Source organism: Peromyscus leucopus, chromosome 3 (genome assembly GCF_004664715.2).
Source record: "Peromyscus leucopus breed LL Stock chromosome 3, UCI_PerLeu_2.1, whole genome shotgun sequence".
Classification (NCBI taxonomy): Eukaryota; Metazoa; Chordata; class Mammalia; order Rodentia; family Cricetidae; genus Peromyscus; species Peromyscus leucopus.
The window spans coordinates 99,218,727-99,238,564 of NC_051065.1; the positions used below are offsets into that span (position 1 = coordinate 99,218,727).

Below are 19,838 nucleotides of genomic sequence, written 5' to 3' on the forward strand. Positions count from 1 at the left end.
GTGAGAACGCTTGTTTAAGCTGTCCACTGTGTGGTATTTGTGTTTTAACAGCACACATTGACTAACATACTCATAATCCAGCAGCTGTGGAATGGATAAATGTCGGAGTCACAGCTGGGGGGAATCCAGAAGAGCACCTACAATCACACCACCACAGCCTAGTACCACAAGACCACAACGAGGGACTGAAGCCGAAGACTGAACCAGCAAAACCAGACTCCGTCTAAACATTCAAAGACAGGCGCCACTCAACCACACTGCTTAGAAATCCACACAGAGGTGGCAAAATGAGACAGGACACTCAGATACTCAATGAATTCCGACCTTCAGAAAATGCTGTTTTCAAGCTGGGCCTTGGTAGCACACACCTTTAATCCCAGCATTCCAAAGGCAGAGGCAGGTGGATCTGAGTTCAAGGCCGGCCTGGTCTACAAAGTGAGTTCCAGGACAGCCAGGGCTATACAGAGAAACCCTGTTTCGAAAAACCAAAAGAAAGGGGAAAAAAAGAAAGAGAGAAAGAAAGAAAGAAAGAAAGAAAGAAAGGAAGGAAGGAAGGAAGGAAGGAAGGAAGGAAGGAAGGAAGGAAGGAAGGAAGGAAGGAAGGAAGGAAGAAAGAAAGGAAATGCCATTTTCAAAAGGAAAGTAAGGCTAGCATTGTCACAGAAGTCAAGACAGTGGCTTCCTGCAGGCTCAGGGGCAGGAAAAGGAGAGGAGGGGACAGAGGAGCCGAGGGGCCAGGCATGGCCTGTGTCTTGAAGCAGATGGTGGTGATGTGGGCACTCACATTTTGTACATTTTCATGGTCCTATGTCAAGAACTCACAACTTTATAATGTAAGAAAATGTTAAAAGCCTGGGGGTGGGGCAGGAGAGATGGCTCAGAGGTTAAGAACACTGGCTATTCTTCCAGAGATCCTGAGTTCAATTCCCAGCACCCATATGATGGCTCACAACCATCTGTAACTCCAGTTCCAGGGGACCCAATGCTCTCTTCTGGCCTCCATGGGCACCAAATATGCATGTGGCACACAAATATACATGCAGGCAAAAACTCATGCACATCAAAACACCAAAAATTTAAGAAGTAAGTCCATACTCATTTTGGATAGAACATGATACTGTTTTATGGTAGATACAAAACATGATACACAGTTGCTCCCTTGAAAGAGCAGATGCTCCTGCTGGACAGACTAGTGACCCCACAGGCTACCCTCATGGCATGTCACATCAGGGAAGGGATGAAATTTTCAATGCTTGATTTTGGAACATCTGGGTAGATTTATTTGATCCATAGTTAAAAATTTAAAGCTACTGCTCACTCCCCTTTACTCCCCCCCAAACACACACAGAGATTTGAAGACGGCTCGGAGTTTAAGAGCACTTGCTGCTCATCCGGAGGGCCAGAGTTCCTGCCCCAGCAACCTTGCCAGACAGTTTACAACTGCCTGTAACTCCAGCTCCAGGGTACCCAATGTCCTCTCTGGCCTCTGAGGGCACCTCCCTGCCACATGAACACACACACACACACACACACACACACACACACACACACACACCCTATAAGTAAACTTAAAAAAAAATTAAAGATTATCCAAATAATCACAGAGTAGGGAAGGACTCAAAACCTGACAAAATCCACAAGCCAGTGATTTAAAACAAAAAGACCCTGATAAATTCAACTAAAGGAAACCTTACAGTAATCACAACCAAAAGTCAGGCTGAAGCCAAACATCATGCTGGGGAGCGATACCTGGAACACCGTACTAGTTTCCTTCATCTACCGCAGCTCAGTAAGGGGCAGTAACATAAGAGACGGGGGAGGGGATGGTTCTCGGAGAATTACAAGTGGTTTGACCACGTCTAAAGCTGTTTCTCTCCTTTTCGATGGGTCACTGTCAAAGCCTCTGCTAAGGCAGTGTACTGGAGAGGGCACAGGGACCAGGCGGTGCAGCCAGCCAGCCAGCAACACAGCCACATGCACAATTGGCCTGACCCAGCAATTTTAGAGATGTCAAGGAACTTCTGTCTGGGAATTTGGTTGTACTTGCCTGTGTGCACCGGCCAGGTGCGACGGCATCCATGCGTCATCTCAGCACGCAGGAGGCCGAGGAAAGGTTTTGTGAGTTTGAGGCCAGCTCAGGCTACATTATCAAGTTCCAGGCCATCCCAGGCTACCCAGAGTCATCCCAACTGAAGGACAGGAGTTAGGGTGGAGAAATGGGGGGATGGGACACAAACGCCCATGAAATTGTTGTTCGCAGTAAGAAATAATCAGAGGTAACCTAAGTCCCACCACTGAGGCCTGGACATTCGGACATGGACCCTATGTTGGAATTATTAAGCAGCTGGGATTAGATTTATGTACAGGAAATTACTCCCAGGTGTTTTTACGGGGGCCTAGTTCAGTGTTCTACATAACATACATCTGTGCATACATAAGCACGAAGGTGCACGTGGTACCAACGGGAGTGACAGAGTGACGCAGGTGTAAGCCGAGGTCAGGCTTACCCTCCAGCCTTGTTCTAAAGAGCTGTTAGCTACGCTCGAGTGCAGCCCAACAGCTGCTCACTGATGGCTCTCCAGCCTAGGACAACAGTTGTCTGTCCTCAAAGCATGTTTCCCCTACCCCAAAGCATCCTTTCCATGCCCCCCCGTTACATTCCCCAAACAGAAGTCTACTCACAGCTCTTCCTGCTGGGGACTCTAGAACATAATTTCAACACACGGTCCACAGCACCCCCACACCGTCTCAATACAACCTCCACTCAACCTTACACCCCCACTACAGCCTCCTGCCTCACCACTGCACAGCCCCCCCCGCCCCCAGTCCCTAAGTGCATTCTCATGAATCACACCTTCTTTTCTCTCTCTTTTCTATGTATCGTATACGTACACGGAAGCGCACTCACCTGCATGTGTAGAGGACGAGCATCAATACTGGGCGTTGATCATTTTCTACTTGTGGATGTGCATGCTCACACAAGTGCAGATACATATGTGTTATGTATGCAAGGGCCCCGGGGTGACCACTAAGCATCATCTTCCTTGATCCACCTCCACTTTATTCATTGAGGCAAAGTCTCAATATTGAACCTAGACTTGGCCAATTCAGCCAGTCTCGCTAGCCAGCTCGCTCTGGGATCCTTGGTCACCCTTTGAAGTGACAGAATTACGGGTAGGCCATCACGTGCACCCAGCACTGTGTGGGTTCTGGGGTCCATCCTTGTGAATGGCAAGCATTTATTCCTTGAGCAACCCCCCCTCACTGAACCCGGAGCTTACCATGTTGACTAAACTGGCTAGCCAATGACCCCCTGGACGACCTGCCTCCTTCACCCCAGCACTGGGGCCACAGCTTTTCATGTGGGTGCTGGGGACCTAAAGGTTGGTGCTCATGCTTACCCAGCAAGCACTGTGCCCCCTGAGCCATTGCCTCAGCTCAAAGGGTCATCTTTAAGGCCTGGTTCACAGGCTGTGTGTCTCGCAAGGCTCTACGGGACTCTGCCATACATCAAAGAGAGGAGCCATCCTATTACCTAACTCTTAATGATACAGCAAGGAACAAATACGGATCTGTGGACAGGAACCCGGGCAACAGTGAAGGCTATGTTGCCCGCCTCTCTAGTCCCTGTACCTGTGTGTGTAAAGTAACAGGCTTAGCCCGTGTTTGGCGCATAACACGAACTCAATAGGCTGCTATTGTTCAGGTTCTGTCAACAACTGTGACTGTGAACAAGTTACACAACCTTCATAAGCCTCAAAGCAATTAAATGATCGTTATACATTACTACACAGTTGAGGATTAGACGAGCTGTCAGAGGCCAAGGCCTCGGCATTTCACGAGTGGCTTCCACCACAGTTTAAACTGACTCACTCCAAACACGCCCTATTCTGAACCACACAAAAACAGAAGGCGACAGAGGGTACACGGCGGGTGCCGGGAGAGAGCAGCATCGAGACCATGGGGGCTGGAGTTTGTGGTCTGAACGCTCTTGAGAGGTGCTAGCAGACAGCTGTATCATGGCACACAGAAGACAGAATATGCCAGAACTTCTGGGCTTTGCTCCAGCTTCTGCTGTGTAGAGAAAATTCAGTGATGGACCAACTACAGGGTCTTGTAGGCTACCGAACACCAGGGTAGCTCTGGTGGCCACCTTCTGCCCCAGATCAGAAAACCACAGCTCACACGGTTTGCAGCAGAGAGAGGAGACATTCAAGGTGAAGCTGCAAACTGAAGCCTGGCAATTGCATCCCAAACCAAGCCAATCTGGAAACCGGCTGGTCAGGTTTCTCTGGGAGGGCTGCCGAAACACAGGGAGGACACCCCGAAAGCCAAGAAAAACCAAAGCCACTTGTAGTCATTGACAACCCAGCCCCGGTGTGTCTTACAACACCATTTCTTTATGCAAGTCCTCCTTTCCCGAGGGTGTTTTCTTAGGGGGTGGGTGAACATTCTATGAGAAGAAATCTGACCCAACAACACGTTTAATTATGAAACTTGTGTACACACACATCAACCACAACACTACCTATTCCTTGTCATGTAAATATCTCATTTGATAGTGTTTGCTTTAAAATCGTATTTGTGTGTGCACATATGTGCCATGACACACATGTTGGGGTCAAACGCCAACTCTATAGAGTCTGTTTCTCTGTCCACCTTTACATGGGTTCTGGGGGTCAGACTTAGGTGGACAGGCTTGCACAGTAAGCTGAGCCATCTCACTGGCCCAATATTTGCTTTACATAGTCACCATGACATTCAGCACTTTCACAGGTTTCCAAGTTAGGAGTTAACAATCCTTAGTACTAAGAAACAACTATAAAAATCAGTTATGTGAAAAGCCTGTACTTAATTTGAATTGCAAAGGTTTAACATGTTACTTTAACAGCTTTAACCCTGGCGACCTACACGCCTCAGATAACCAGCTTACACTGAGAAAAGGTTTGTTTTAGCTCATGGTGTCAAAAGATTTTAGCCCACGGTCACTCGGCCCTGAGGGCTGGGCCTGTGGTGGCACAGAATATCACAGTGGGAATGCACAGCATAGGAGGTCCGGGAGAGGAGGAAGGCCAGGGTCCCAACATACCCTTCAAATGCTCTTGTACAACAGTCTCCTCCTGCAGGGAGCTCTCTGAGCAGGAAGGTGAGCAACCCAAAATAGCTTCAGGAAGTCCCCCAAACCGGCCAGATTCACTAGGCCCCTCCCTGCCAGGGTGAGCAATAAAAGCTGAGAGCCCCTTTCAGATGAGGAGAGTTGATGCTGTTAGGATCCTGCCCTCACTCCCGCACATGCGCAGCTCGGGGTCTTGCGTCTTACATCATCAGCACACGCTGGTGACTACGAACCTGCAGAGTGGTCACGCCGGACCCACCCTCTCTCTCTGTTCTGTGTTCCCTGCTCTGTTCCTTCCCTCCACCATCTTCCTCTCTCACCAGGCCTGGTCCCCTTTCCCCCATCCCTTTCCCTCCTAATAAAGCTCTGAACATTAACCCTGGGTTCTGTTGTGACTGTGACCTTTTCACAAGGTAACCAGCGCAGCAACCAGTGCCGTTTTATCATCCTTTCAGATGTAACAACTACCAAGTTACACAGAAGACTTGAGACCAGAACAGCTGCCCGGAAGAAGTTTAGACAACAGCCACTTGGAAAAGACACTCCAACTCGTTGAGCTGCCTGAGGCTGTGCAGTATGCTCCAGGTTTCCCAGATTTTGTGAGTTGTCACTCATGCTGGGGTGGGCCTTGGATGCAGCTGTCTGAATTATCTCTGTTCCTGTAAGTAACCCCTCACCCCATACTCCTGCAAGTAATTCCAATAAAGTTCACTGGTTCACCAAGTTGGACTTTGGTGGTATCCATACTCTGTTTTTACGTGAGATCCCTATCTGGGGTGAGCAGATGTGTGTGTTGTGTCTCCCCAGGAGAAGTTATGCCACATAACAAGCGCATACCCCCAACGACCTAACTTCCTTCCATTAGGGCCCACCTCCTCATGGTTCCACTTTCTCAAAAGTGCCATAGGCTAGGATCCAACCGTCAACACATGGGCCCTCGACGGGCATTCAAGAGCAAAACTACAGCAATCGCCATGAACTTAGTATCGACTCACTGCAACAGCATAAAAGCCCGAAGCTTCTAAGCTGTGAGCACTCCCGGCTCTTTATTCTGACTTAAAGATCATCCACCAAAGGACAAGGAGGGCTCAGAGAAATGGTCAATTCAAGCTCTAAAGCCCAAAAAGTACAGCATGTACTCCAAACATCTTGTATAAAAAGCAAAAAGTACAAATAGAATGCCTAGAGGGTGGGCAAAGGGTGGGGTACGTCCCAAGAGCTCTGGAGCTGGCCTGAAGGAGCTTCCGACCAGTCAAATTCGGGAGAAGCTGAGCAAAAAGAAGGTAACTGTAGCAAACACACGTTAAACAAACCCTGGAAGAGAATGGTAACCAACAAACAATGAAACAGGAATAAAAGAGAGACCTTTCCTTCTAACCACGGAAAAAACGTTCATTCACTGTTCTTTGTGCAATGTTTACATGCACCATAAAAAAGGGGAAACGGCTTTGTAAACCATGGGAACACCTCTATATCACTTGACATTGAGCTTGTTGAAAACGCTTTCAGACTTGTTTAAACAGACTCGTCTACCAGTATGTGCATCGAGAACAATGTGAGCTAAACAGACCATGTACACTGTGTCCACTTGTGTGTTGTTAAAACATTGAATGTGTGTGAAAAAACGATTTTTAAGAGAGAGAGAGAGAGAGAGAGAGAGAGAGAGAGAGAGAGAGAGAGAGAGAGAGAATGAGACGATATTATGAATGTTAGGGCAGGTACTCAAGGAGGCCAGAAGAAGGAGCTAGAGTTACCGGCAGTTAGAGCTACAGTGAGCCATCCAATAAGGGTTCTGGATGCAAATTTCCGTCCCCTAGAAGAGCAGCAAGTGCTCTTAATTGCTTACATAGTAACTTCTTGTTTTAATACTGAGCCACAGCACTTTTCTTTGAGGACATTTTAATTAAATAGCATTGAACTCCAGCACATGATATATACAATATTCTTTAATTTTCATTTTAAAAAATGTATGTATATAAGTGCTTTGCTTGTGTTATATATGTATACCATGTGCACACCTGGCTCCCACACATAGAAGCCAGAAGTGGGTATCAGATCCTATGGAACTGGAGTTAAAGATGGTCATGAACCACATATGGATGCTGGGAAACAAACCTGGTCTTCTGAAAGATCAATGGGTCTCTTAAGCACTGAGCCATCTCTCCAATCCCATATTCTCTTGTTATTGTTTTTGTTTTTTGAGACAGGGTTTCTCTGTGTAGTTTTAGTGCCTGTCCTGGATCTCTCTCTCTGTAGCCCAGGCTGGCCTCAAACTCACAGAGATCCTCCTGCCTCTGCCTCTCGAGTGCTGGGATCAAAGGTGTGCGCCATCACCGCCCAGCCCAACAATATTCTTAAAAAGACAGTCATGTAGACTAAATTGCCTCAATCTCAATCCGTGATCAAGGGTGACCTTTAACCTGCATTGCTGCCTCTATCTCCCAAATGCTGGGATTACAGGCACGTGCCACTATGCTTGGTGAAGCTTTTGTTTATAGTGGTTCTCAACCTTCCTAATGCTGCACCCCTTAGTACAGTTCATGTGGTGGTGGTGACCCCACCCACCCATAAAATTATTGCAACTTCATAATTGTAATTTTGCTGCTGCTATGAATCGTAATATAAATATCTGCTTTCAGGTGGTCTTAGGCAACCCCTGTTAAAGGGTCGTGACCCACAGTTTGAGAACTATCAGTTCTATGTATCTGAATGTATTTAGCATTTATGGCTAGCCAGCACAGCTTCCCCAGCTATCATTCTGTGCAGCCCCCAGAAGTCTGCATTCCTGCAAGGTGGACATGTCTTAATGAGTCCTTTACACGCATGAATGGTGACTTAACTGAGCACTGATCTCAGTTACTGAAGAATATTTCAATACTCGGAACTGCAACAGATATATCCAGTATTAAAAAACAAAACAAAAAACTTTACTAATCAGTTAGAGAGAAACAGGTCAACAAACTCGCAAGGGCCCTTTACCAAAGAGGGCACATGAAAAAGCACTCAATCTCACTAGCCGCTAAGGAAATATGCATAAAGGCACAGCGGGACTTACCATGGAACCCTGACAAAGATGCACTGCTTGCTGGCGGGGATGCAGAGTTGAGCTGGTGTACGAGTTGGAGTCATTACAACCACTCTGGCTAGTGGATGGTACCACCTACACCAGAGTACAGCCTCAGCCCTGGGAATAAACTCAGACCTGCCTGCCTCTGCCTCCCGAGGGCTGGGATTAAAGGCACGTGCCCAGCAATCTGCCCTCTATTCTCACTGCTGAGTGAAACTCCCATTTCTGAAAATGCATCTGTGAAGCCCCCACACCACGGGTGGTCAGTCCTGTCATTCCCAGTTTGGGGTTGCCCATACACACCTGGGTTTTGCTGTTTGAGACAGGGTCTTGCTAAATTGTACAGGCTGGCCTTGACCTCACTCTAATCCAGGCAGACCTTGAACTTTCACTCTTCCCACCTCAGGCAACAGTAGTCAGGACTACATACAGGCCTGTATCACTAGCCGCAACAGTGTCTTTTCATAGGAAAGCCTATGCCCAAGGCGTCTCTCTTCCAGCTTCTCCTACTGTTTCGCAATGGACATCACGGGGTGAATAACTGTTGTAAGCTGTACTGTGGCCAAGGCTTAGCGGCGTCTACAGCCTTTGGATGTCAGCTGTATTACATCTGCTCCGACAACTCAAAATGTCTTCAATCAAGAGAGGGACAAAGTAGCCCTCCTCCTCATTAAAAGCTATGGTTCTAGACTCATTTGCCCGAAATAGAATATTACCCTTGTTTACTTAGCCACGCTCAAATTCTTCCCTTAGAAATTAAGCCAGCAAAGAGAGCTCAGAGGGCTGGAAGGGACAGGAGCTAGGCCAGCTCTGGCTGGGACAGTTCCAACCGGGGAGTTTCAGCTCCAGGTGGTAGGTCTAATGGAGCTAACGCCTCGAAATCTCTACCTTTGTGCACTGAGGGCTGGGTCAGAAGCTCTGTCCTGGTGGGCACAGACCCTGGGTGCTCTGGGTCATCTCATCCAGTTTTTAAGCCTTGCACTGAGTAGGACTTTTGTCTGGAGTTTCTTGAATGTCATCATTCTCTGTACAATGGCTTCTGGCACTGCTGGGTCTCACGTGCAGAGTCGGCTCCTGGTGCCCGGCTCCCTTTGTTGCCAGCCAATCAGAGCTGAGAGGCTACCTCTCCAGATTCTGGAGGGAGAAGTCCTCCAAGGGAGTTCCCACTTTCCCCAAGCATGCCTTCTCTACAGGTCGTCTCTGTTTCTAAGTTGTAGGGTTCCCGAGGCCCCAGGACTGTTTCCCCAACACCCGGTGCTGTGCCGCCTTACTGCCATCCTTGGGAAGCGCTTCTGCGTTGGCAGACAACCCTGGTGGCTGAAGACAGGGCTAGCACCAGCTTTCAGGAGAAGAAGCTGTCTCCTCACACTGCATTCCTTTGGGCTCCTTTCTTCAGGTGTCAGAAAAGGAATATTTTGCTATCTGGATATTAGGTCACCATTTTCCTCCTTTCAGTCCCATGTGATATGTCTTCCTTTTTCATTACGGCAAAGAGAGAATCAACTTAACTCTTGTGAAAGGGAAATCTGCTTTCTGTCCTCACGTTGGACAGTGAGATAAGAAGTGAGTTTTCTTTTTCTTTCTGAAATATATATGAGTTCCGGGGCAGTGCTCAGGAGAGCAACATACTATTTTTGGGAGAATGCCTCCTACACGGCTCGAGGTATTTTCCTTAACCCTATGGAAACCCTATGCAGTTAATCTTATACTCATTAAGACAAAGAAAGCGCTGTTCGACTCCTACCCGGCTGGCGGAGAAATGAAATGTACTTATTTCCCCCTATCATTAACAAGAGGCAAATGAAACCACTCATAATGAAGAGGGACCCCGAGTTTCTGAATGACCTCCCACTTTCCCCTCCCTCTGTATACACACACTACGGGGAGCAGGGGAAGTGTTTGCCCCAGCCTGACAACCCGAGTTGGAGCCCCCAGACCCACATGGTAGAGAGAAGCAACTACCGCAAGTTGTCCTTTGATCTCCACACGCACACTGTGACACCTGAGTCCACTCACACGCAAATAAATAATGTAATAGACAGGAGGGTCTCTGCTTTCCCAGTGGGGAAAGCTGAAAACAGAATGCACACAGGGACAGTGAATGCTTCTTTCATGACACTGGTACACAGAGACCGTTGACAGCCAAGCCCAGATCGTATCAGGTTTTATCTGTACCTATTACCTCTTTCCTAGCAATCCTCTGTAAGGCCTCAGCTTTTTAATGCAGTATTATGATCAGTTTGAGTATACAGTCAATAAGACCCATTTCCAAGAGTGTCCACTAGCATGACACTTCCTGAGAGCTGCAAGTCCACAGCAGGGGCAGGCAAGTGGTCAGGACCTGCCCTGAATCAGGATTACTGGATGACAGGGTTTTTCTGTGTAGCCTTAACTTTCCTGCAATTCACTTTGTAGACCAGGCTGGCCACTGAGAACTCAGATCCACCTGCCTCTGCCCCTCAAATGCTGGGATTAGAGGCATGCACCACCACTGCCCAACTCCGGATGAAATTCTTAAACCCGATCAGGTTACCTGCTGCAGTCTATATTACTGGCAATACCTCTAAGTACCTTTATGTAATAGGCCCCATAGTTGACCACAGAGATAAAAAGGGAAGCATGTATACCTATGCTGATCACACATCTCTGTCAAGGTAAAAGACAGAGGTGGGATAAGGATGATCAGTTAACCCAAAAGTATGTAGGGTGCCTGCTATCCCCAATGCTTCAGAACTACGAGAGGAAACGTAGGCTTTGACTGCAAAGGAGAGAACACAGTTCAGTCAGGGAACACTGACGTAGAACTGATGCTCATCGCTCTCCAGGGGCTTCAACCTGCCCTCGCCACTTCTTCACACGTGGCCTTCACCTCCAAGGCGAGCCCGCCCCTAACATGGGTCTTCTCTACTCTCAGGCTTCTTTCTGGTCCACACATTCAGCCTGGAAACGACAACTGAAATTTCAACCATCATCAACTGCAGAATCTCCAATTCATAGATCCAATCTTGGGTCCCCGCCCCCCCCCAACCCCCCATCTGCAAGGCTGGCCTGTAGTTCTCTATCACATCCATTTGCCCAACCTGGAACCTCAGGGGGTCACATCAACTGTTCCTCCTCCTTCCTCCTCCACTCCTACCATCTGGCTGCTGCTGAAGGTCTATTCATCTATCCTTGGCTGTCCTGCTATGTAGACCAGGCTGGCCTTGAACTCTCAGAAATCCACTTGCCTCTGCCTCCCAAGTGCTAGGATTAAAGGCACTCTTAACCTAGGTAATGCAATATTTCTTGTTTGAGCTTGTAAACTGGTTTCTCTGCTTTTAGTATCATCCCTCCTTCCCCTGAAACTACTCTCCTGCCACTCCCAGGTAACACACCAGTCACACCAGAACTTGTCTTTCTCGTCTTCCTTCACCACATCGCATGTGGTTTTGCATGCCCTTTCACGTCCCCAGTACCCACAGCCCTTTCCTTGGCATGCACCCGGGTAAATGTAATCCCTGTTTACCTCTGAGGATCCTCTAAAACCCAATCAGACATCACCTCTGCCAGGGAGTTCTCTCTGATACCCTCTAACTCAGGACCAGATTCTCCACTTTCATCCAAATACTCTAATTGTTTTAAAATATTTGAAGAATATCACATCAAACTGAATGCAAGGGAAGGGGACACATTTTCATAAAATGAGAGCTGCAGGAAATAGACTACGTGATGACAAACCTACATTAACTTATTGGTCTCTATTCTGTCCCTAATGTCACCTGGTAGACACTGCAACCAGCCTCACGTGCTGACAACATCCTTCCCTCCCCTAGACTTTCACCGGGGCTCCAGGCAATGGAGACGTTTCTCTTGCAGCCACTTCTTTAGGCAGGAGAACAGGCTTACCACACAGCAGTTCTATGAAACCTGCCCCATTTTCCCCTGGCCCCACACCTAACCTCCTGCCTGGGCTCTGGGCAAGTCAGTCCCCACAGCTTCCTGTTGGCTGCACCTCGGATACATTAAGACAACGATTAAAAGCTAACACAGATGCTTCCTCATCTATGAAATGAGTGGATCTCAAAGGACGCTTTTTCCACTAAAATGTCATTAGGATTCACTCTCTGTCCTCATTTGTCTCCTCTGGGCATCTCTCCGTTCCTGAGCATGGACACCCAGAATCCCTGCAGCCCAGGGCCCTGCCCACCTCTGCCAAGTGTCACAGGATGGTTCTCCAATACACACTTCAAAATATTAGGAATATTTCAACAACACTACAACAGTAGTTAAGGATCACACCACCTTAAGAGAGAGCCAATGACTTCTACATTATCTAAATCTGTTTTGAAATTTCATGGCTGCCTTTTAGTATACAAGATTTAGAGAATAAACTTAAATGTATCCTATCCAAACACAACACACACACACACACACACACACACACACACACACACACACACACACACACACACATCAAGGTTTTTTTGTTTTGTTTTGTTTTTTAATAACAGCCCTACATGGAACCAACTAGCCTCTAACTTCTTATGTAGCCCAGGTTGGCCTCAAACTCCTAATTCTCTGATTTCAGTCTCCCAAGTACTGGAATTACAGCCACCATACCTTGCTCCATAATTCTCACATATGGGTAAATGCTCTTGATATTTTGGTTCTGGCTATCCCAGTGACGCCTGAATTGGCCTGAACTGCACATTTGGCAAGAGTTAGTAAGAAACATGAATGTAAGTTTCTTGTACTATGTTACAGGAGATGTCCTTTTTTGGCTTTTTAAAAATGCTATGTGTGGATGTCTGTATGTATGTGCACTGTGTGCGTGTCCAGTGTCCACAGAGGCCAGAAGAGGGGGTCAGATCCCCTGGAACTGGAGTTAGAGGTGGGTTTGAACCTCTGTCTTGTGGGTGCTGGTGACTAAACCCACTCACTTTAGAGCAGCAGGCACTCTTAAGCACATGTTATGAATGCCTAACGGACTCTCCAGGTCTCACCTTACATCCCTGCAAACATCTTACATGAACCTGCAAATTCTGCCTATCAAGGGTTAAGGGACAAAGTTCTGGAACACAAGATGGTCCCCACCTGTCATGGATCTCAGAGTGAGCACTTTTGGGGGAAAGCCTTCTCCTGAGCCTGAATTCACAGTCTACCCAGAGCAGCTGAAAAGGACCATTCTGGAAACAGGGTTCTAGATACTTCGAAAGCAACAATGGGTGTCTTTTCCCAACAGGAGCCTCAGGCCCCCCAGAAACTGAAGGCAAACCCCTTCAGCCTGCTGCTGTCCGTTGTAGTTAGGGCTTGCTTTCCAGTTACCTAGTTCCAATCACAATGTGGCGTGGCAGGGAAGCCTTCAGACCCAGCTCAGTGGTCAAAGTCGGCAGCACAACCCCAATGACCTGAATATGATCCCCGAAACCCACTTAAAGGAGAAAACCTACTGCACAGAATTGTTTTCCGACTTCCCCTGCATCATACACAGAAACAACAACAAAAAGTTAAAAATCAAAATATGACATGGTGATTAAGAGCCCAAGGACTTAAGTTCAAATCCCAATTCCACCATTTCTATGAGCTTGGAGAAATATTTCACCTGACTTTCCCTTCCTCGTGGTTAAAATGGGGCCACCTACAATTCTCACATCACGTCACTGTACTGTGGATTAAATGACAGTGACTGGAGTGCTTGGCCTGGTGCCTGGAGCTGAGCAGTGTTCCATGAATACTAACTACGGTTGCTCTGGGCAGCCTCCTGCTCCACGTCACCCTCCGTCAGCAGCTTTACTTACTTCTAGGGTGCATCAGAAGGTTAGAAAATGGCCCAAGCACCCCCAGCTAGTCAGTGATGGAGCTGGAATTCAGATTCTAAAATGGCCTTTACCAACCCTCATAGCCATAAAATGAGATTTAACAATTAACACATTTATTAAGTCCTACGCAATAGGTAAGGATATCGGAGTACCTCACTCAGTCAAGTGAGGAAGACATACAAACACATAAAGACAAGAGGATTCTCGTGATCTGAACAGGCTTCTCCCCAAACCCTGGAGATCAGGGGGCCTTCACAGCCATTCCTTATTAGTCACATCTAACAAGAGGCAGAGCTGATGGGCTTGTTCACCCCTCGAAGAAACCCAGGGCCCAACTCTTTGTGCCACGTGAATCCGAACATGTACCTGGGTCTTGTACCCTGGAGCCTGGGGTATTTGGAGTGGATGGAAGTCCCGCCCCTTCACTAACTAGGACAAGCACCTTACAAACCCTATCATTCATTTGCTGTTTGCACATGTGAACAAGTCAGGAACAAGAACTCAGTGTGCTCATCATGAGCACTGGTGTGTTTGATCTGCCAATACCCGAAATGCGTGTGCCATTCACAGACCTTTCTTAAGCAACAGGGTACGGGAGCCGGAGCAGACCGCAGGCTGCCACCACACCAAGGACCTCCTCCTCTGAGATTGTCACATCCACAGGAGTGTTTCTAAGGCCCCCAAGGGCAAGGCCTACAAACTGACAGGTTCTTCAACCCTGACCTGGGGCTCAGGGACACTAGCATGTTAGAAGCCCTGACTCAGACATTACCTCCTGCTGCTCAGCCACTCCAGACTCGGGCCTACACACCTGGAGTGCACACTCCCCTCCAAACCTGTCCTGAGTGGAGAACACCACCATGGCCAAGATCTAAGACCTCCTCCTCTTCCAGGACCATCCATTCGTCGGCTCCCTCTACCGCCTTCTCAGGCACAGGGCATTTTCTTTACAGTTCCTGGATAGTCTCTCCTTCCACCATAAGCCAGAAGTTTTTCAAACGCTTAAGATAGCAGGCATCACTTGCTCTCAAACCCCAAGAACCTACTGCTCCCCCTGGGATCAAGTCCAACTCCTGATTGGCCCCCTCAGGCCCTGACTGGTCCGACCCCTGTCCACCACTTCAAGCCACCTTTCCTTCATCCTATTTTCCTCTTGCTCAACCAAAAAGATTGCAAACAAATCCTACTTTCAAGCCCAAGGCACTCCTAACATCTAAAACAGCTGCTTTGCAGCCAATGGCCCTGCCGGGCTCTGCAAAGGCACCTCCTTGTAGGAATTGACATCACCACAGCATCTAGAATGACCTGGGAGATGGGCCTCAGGGTATGCTTATAGGGGGTGGGACTCTTGATTACAGTAGCTGAGACAGAAGGCCAGCCCACTGGGGGTGGCACCATTCCCTGGCTGACATTCTGTTAACAGAAAAAGGGAGCTGGGCAGCAGCACGCATTCGTAATTCTCTGCTTCCCGATTGCGGCTGCCGTGTGACCGACCAGCTGCTTTAAACTCCTCTGTCACTTCCCTGCCATGACAGATTGCACCCTTAAACTGTGAGCCAGGATAAACTTGTTTCCCTTTAAATTGCTTCTAGCTGAGCATTTCACTGCAGTAACGGGAAAGAAGCGAAGCCAGGGTCCGTGTTGGGGGCTTCACTTGGACAGGGGCCCGCTTCCTTCAGGGTTTTTGTCCACTTGCCTGTCAGCTTGTTTCCCAGGACACAGCACAGTGGGAAGCATTCAGTAAACCAGATGTGAGAGCCTAGAAACCAAAGCCTGCGGGGGCTGCTGTCTGTCCTTCCCTGACACTCCAACGGACTTACCGACACAATCACAGGTGGGAAATTCAGCCTGGGCCCTCTTGGCAGGTGTGTCCAGAAGACTCTTGGTGGGTGTGTCCAGGTACTTAAGAGGTGATTCCAAGAAGCCACTGAGGGTGGGGGTGAGTGGGTTCTCAGCCTTGGTGGGCGTGGCCTCCTGGCCTCCCTCCTCTGACTGGAAGCAGGTGGTCGAGAGCACAGTCACAGCCCCTGAAGACTCAATCTTGATCTTCTTGGGGGAGCGGGCGACGAAAGGGCTCCCCGGAGCTGGGAAACATGATTGGTTCTCGGGGTCTTGAATGGGCACCGAAGGAGGGCCGGGAAGCCCAAAGCTATCCCCAAATTCAGCTTCAAATTGCCGGATGAGCTCTTCCAGCTTGTCATCAGCAGGGGGTAGGGGGCCTCCGGTGGAGCCTGGCTGTAGGGCTGCCATAGGGCTGGGGGACCTCATTTCCTGAGTAGGGGGCAGCAGGCTGTCCCCGGAGGGACTAGGTGCAAATAGCGCAAGAGAGGGTTCTGGGGGTAGAGGGGCAGCAGGGCTCTGGGGGGCAGCACCCTGGGGGGCAGGAGTCGGGGCAGGGAGCTGGGCAGGTGGAGGCGCCTGCACTTCCTCTGAGACTTGGAATTTTAGCCCTTCCAGAACAATTTGCCGAAGAGGCAGGAAGAGAGGCTGCATGTCCCGGGACCTGGACTTCTTGATCTGAACGGGCTTTCGGACACTGGGCTTGATCCCAGGAGCCGTTTTCTCAGCTCCCACAGGCCCTCCAGCTGGGGTAGGGAGCTTCTTCTTCTTCTCCTTGGGTGGTTTGTCAGGAGGCCGGGGGGCGGGTGAGCCTGGCGGGGCCCACCAGCCAGGGGCCTGAGGCTCCGTGGGATCAGGGAAGGAGGCATCGTGGGCCTGTTCCAGGAAGAGGCTGCGCTTGTGGTGAAGGTGCTGCTGCAGCGCCGTCTGGGCCTTCTGGTGGGCGTCGGGCTCTGGGGATGGCAGGGGAGCCTCCTGCTGGGCAAGAGGGGATGGCGCTGGGGCAGGGGAGGAGGAGGGGGCCTCCACCTTGACCTTGGGCTTGGTGGGCAGGGCCTCGGGCCGCTTGAATACTGACTGGATGTAATCACTGGCACTGCCCAACAGCTGCTCCAGTTCAGCCATCGGGTCAGGGCTTGGGCGGGGTGCAGGCCAGGAGTTCCGGGGCGTCGCCGGAGGGGTGTCAGTACCCCATGCTTCGGGAAACTCAGTTCTTGGAGTTGCTGGAGGGAAGGCTGGGCTATCGGGAGCAAAGGATGGATGTTCCTCTGGGGGAACCACGGGCCACGAGGGGGCCCGGAGGTAGGACTGGGGAGACCTGAAAGGGGCGGGAGGGGACAAGGCCTCAGGGAGCGGACAGGAGGCTTGGGAGGTGGAATGAGGTTGAGGGAGGGCAGAGGAGAGCTGGGTGAGGGCCTCGATGGCGATGGCGGTCTGCAGGCTGATGTTTTTTTCCTTGGCGATGCTCAAGGCGCTCTGAGACAGAGGCAGGCCCTCCAGGGGAGGTACCTGGGGGACCTCAGAGCTAAGGAGTGGTCTGGTGCTTGGGGCTGGGAGGCCAGCCTCACCAGGAGGCAGAGTGCCTGGGAGCCTGGGCCGCTCCTGCCCTCCCTCCATGGCCACAGACTTGATCTTCCCCTCCAGCCACTCGAGGTAGTCGGGGCACTCTGGGCCATCGCAATTGCAGTTGGGTGGTTTCATGCCATGCCTTGCAAGGGCCAGGGCTGTCTGTAGTGTGTCGAGGTCTTCACTGCCCTCAGAACAGCTCTCAGGCCGGGCGCCCCTGCTGTTTTTCCCAGCCTCACGACTCATCTCACGGTTGAAGGTTTCATAGAGCCGGGTGCTAAGGGCCCCATAAGAGGACACAGCTTCGGCCACCGCCGAAAAGGCCACCAGATCGTGGGCATCTTCCAAGCGAGCAGTGTGAGCAGAGCCTGAGGCAGCTTCCCAGTCGGGCTTCTGGTCTACCCGCCAAGGACCTGCAGCTCCCAGCAGACTGGGTCCGGCGGGCTCTCTAGCACCATTGACCTGCGCCCCTGAGGTGCTTAGCTGCCTTGACTCTCCATGGTGCACTGGCCCTGAGTCCATCTGACCCGGAACAGGTCCATCAACTGGGCTGAGCTCCGAGCCTGTCTGGAGAGAGAGAACAGAGGGGAAGAAAAAGGAAAACCATAAACCACACTGTTTGTACAGTATCACCTCCCTTCGTACTACCCAGGTATACTTCCGAACCCCTCTTTCTTCTTGCAAATTCTCTCCCTGGCACTTGTTGAGCCTTAGTCCATCTTCCTCCATCTCCACTACTTAGCTGGCTTTCCCAGCCACAATCGAAAGGTCTTTAACAGATCAGAAAGTGGGGCAGGGCAGCAGCTCCGTGGGTGAGGAGCTTTCCTGGCAAGCATGAGGACCTGACTTAAGTCTCCAAAACCCACATTTGAAAGAAAGAAAGAAAAGAAAGGAAAGAAAGGAAAGAAGGAAGGAAGGAAAGGAAAGGAAAGGAAAGGAAAGGAAAGGAAAGGAAAGGAAAGGAAAGAGGGAGGAGGGAGGGAGGGAGGGAGGGAGGAGGAAGGAAAGAAGGAAGGAAGGAAGGAAGGAAGGAAGGAAGAAAGGAAGGAAGGAAGGAAGGAAGGAAGGAAAAGTCAGGAGTAGTAGTACACCCTCGTCATCTCAAGAGCTGGAGAGGGGTCTGCTGCTGACTAGCCATCCTGGCCTACTTGGCAAGCTCTAGGCCAGTGAGACCGTGTGGGAGGGGAGGGCTGGGTGTGGGGGTGGATGGCTCCTGAGCTACAACACCCAAAGCTGTCCTCTAACTTCCACATACACACACGTGTGCACACACACAGAGGGGCGTGCTCCGTGTCACTGGGCCTGTAAGAGCTCAGATCAATTACAAAAACCAGGAACACTCAAAAAGGCCCTTAAGCTCCCAATAACCAATGTCATCCTGGGCCCTGTGGACTCTGTGTCAGCTGGGGAGGGAGGCGGGGACATTCCACTGTGGAATGGTGTGTTGTGAATAGGAAGCTAGAAAGCACTCGATTCAGGGAAGCAGCATTCCCACTTAGCCTGGGCAGGATCAGCCACAGCTTCCTGCTGGGGAGGAAACCCACAGTTCCTTCCTCTCCCTGCTAAATCATCTTAAGTTAGGAGAGTGAGCTCACAGCCCTGCATGCAGGCCCAGGCCTGTGGGGAATACTGATGACTGGCCCTTGGAGCCCCACCTGGAGACTGGCCCTGCCCCATGCCGAGGTTAGCCCCACTCCAAGGTTAGCCCCACTCCACAGAGCCAGCTGTGCAGATGGCATTTCAGCTCCTCTTGCTTGGAAAGATTGGGGCCTCTCACCCGGGAACGACCATTACAGACTCATGCCCACAAAAGCACACAAAGGCAAGGCGAGACTGACGCAGGGCCTAAGTGACCCAGCCCAGAAAGGTAAGGGCAAATACCGAGACACGACATTAAGTTTGCAAGATTCAAAATCCCCTGGAAAATCCTTCTTTCCAGTGCAGGCCAGGAAAACCCCAGAAGGAACGACAGATTCCAAGTCACAGGCGGTAGGTGGGAGCCTGATAAGGTGCAGGACTGACAGCTACTGAAAACCTCTCTTCAAAGGCCACAGCGGTGCCGCACAGTCCAGTGGCCCAGCTCTGCAGCACCCCTAAAGGCACAGGTCTTAAGAGCTTGGTCCCCAGCGGCCAGTACTACTAGGAAGCTGTGGAAACTTGAGCTAGGGCCTAGTTGAGAGAAGAAGGTCAAAGGGTTAATAGGACCCCAGCTCCCTTTTTTGCTTCCTGGCTCCATGAGGTGAGCCCCCTTGGCTCTGCCTCAGACACCGAGGAAGCCAAGTGGCTACTGACTGCAGCCTCTGAAACTGTTAAACAACTTTCAAACGAGTTTTTTCCTCTCTCCGTTTTTTTTTTCCCCCGCGGCAATGGAAAGCTGACTGAAACAAGGGAGAATTTTAGTTAGGACCCCAAACTATGACCAACACTAGATATAAGGATGACCGTCATCACC

General features: G+C 50.0%; 1 protein-coding gene across 4 annotated transcripts in view; it reads right to left on the bottom strand.

Moving 5' to 3' along the window:
- Tet3 (tet methylcytosine dioxygenase 3) overlaps positions 1–19,838 on the bottom strand; it is a 98,448-nt gene that overhangs the window by 28,858 nt on the left and 49,752 nt on the right. For all 4 annotated transcript variants that reach the window (XM_028871317.2, XM_028871316.2, XM_028871318.2 and 1 more), the window contains one exon: positions 15,802–17,953. In XM_028871317.2, coding sequence (XP_028727150.1) covers positions 15,802–17,953 — 2,152 coding nt within the window. The remainder of the gene's footprint in view (positions 1–15,801; positions 17,954–19,838) is intronic.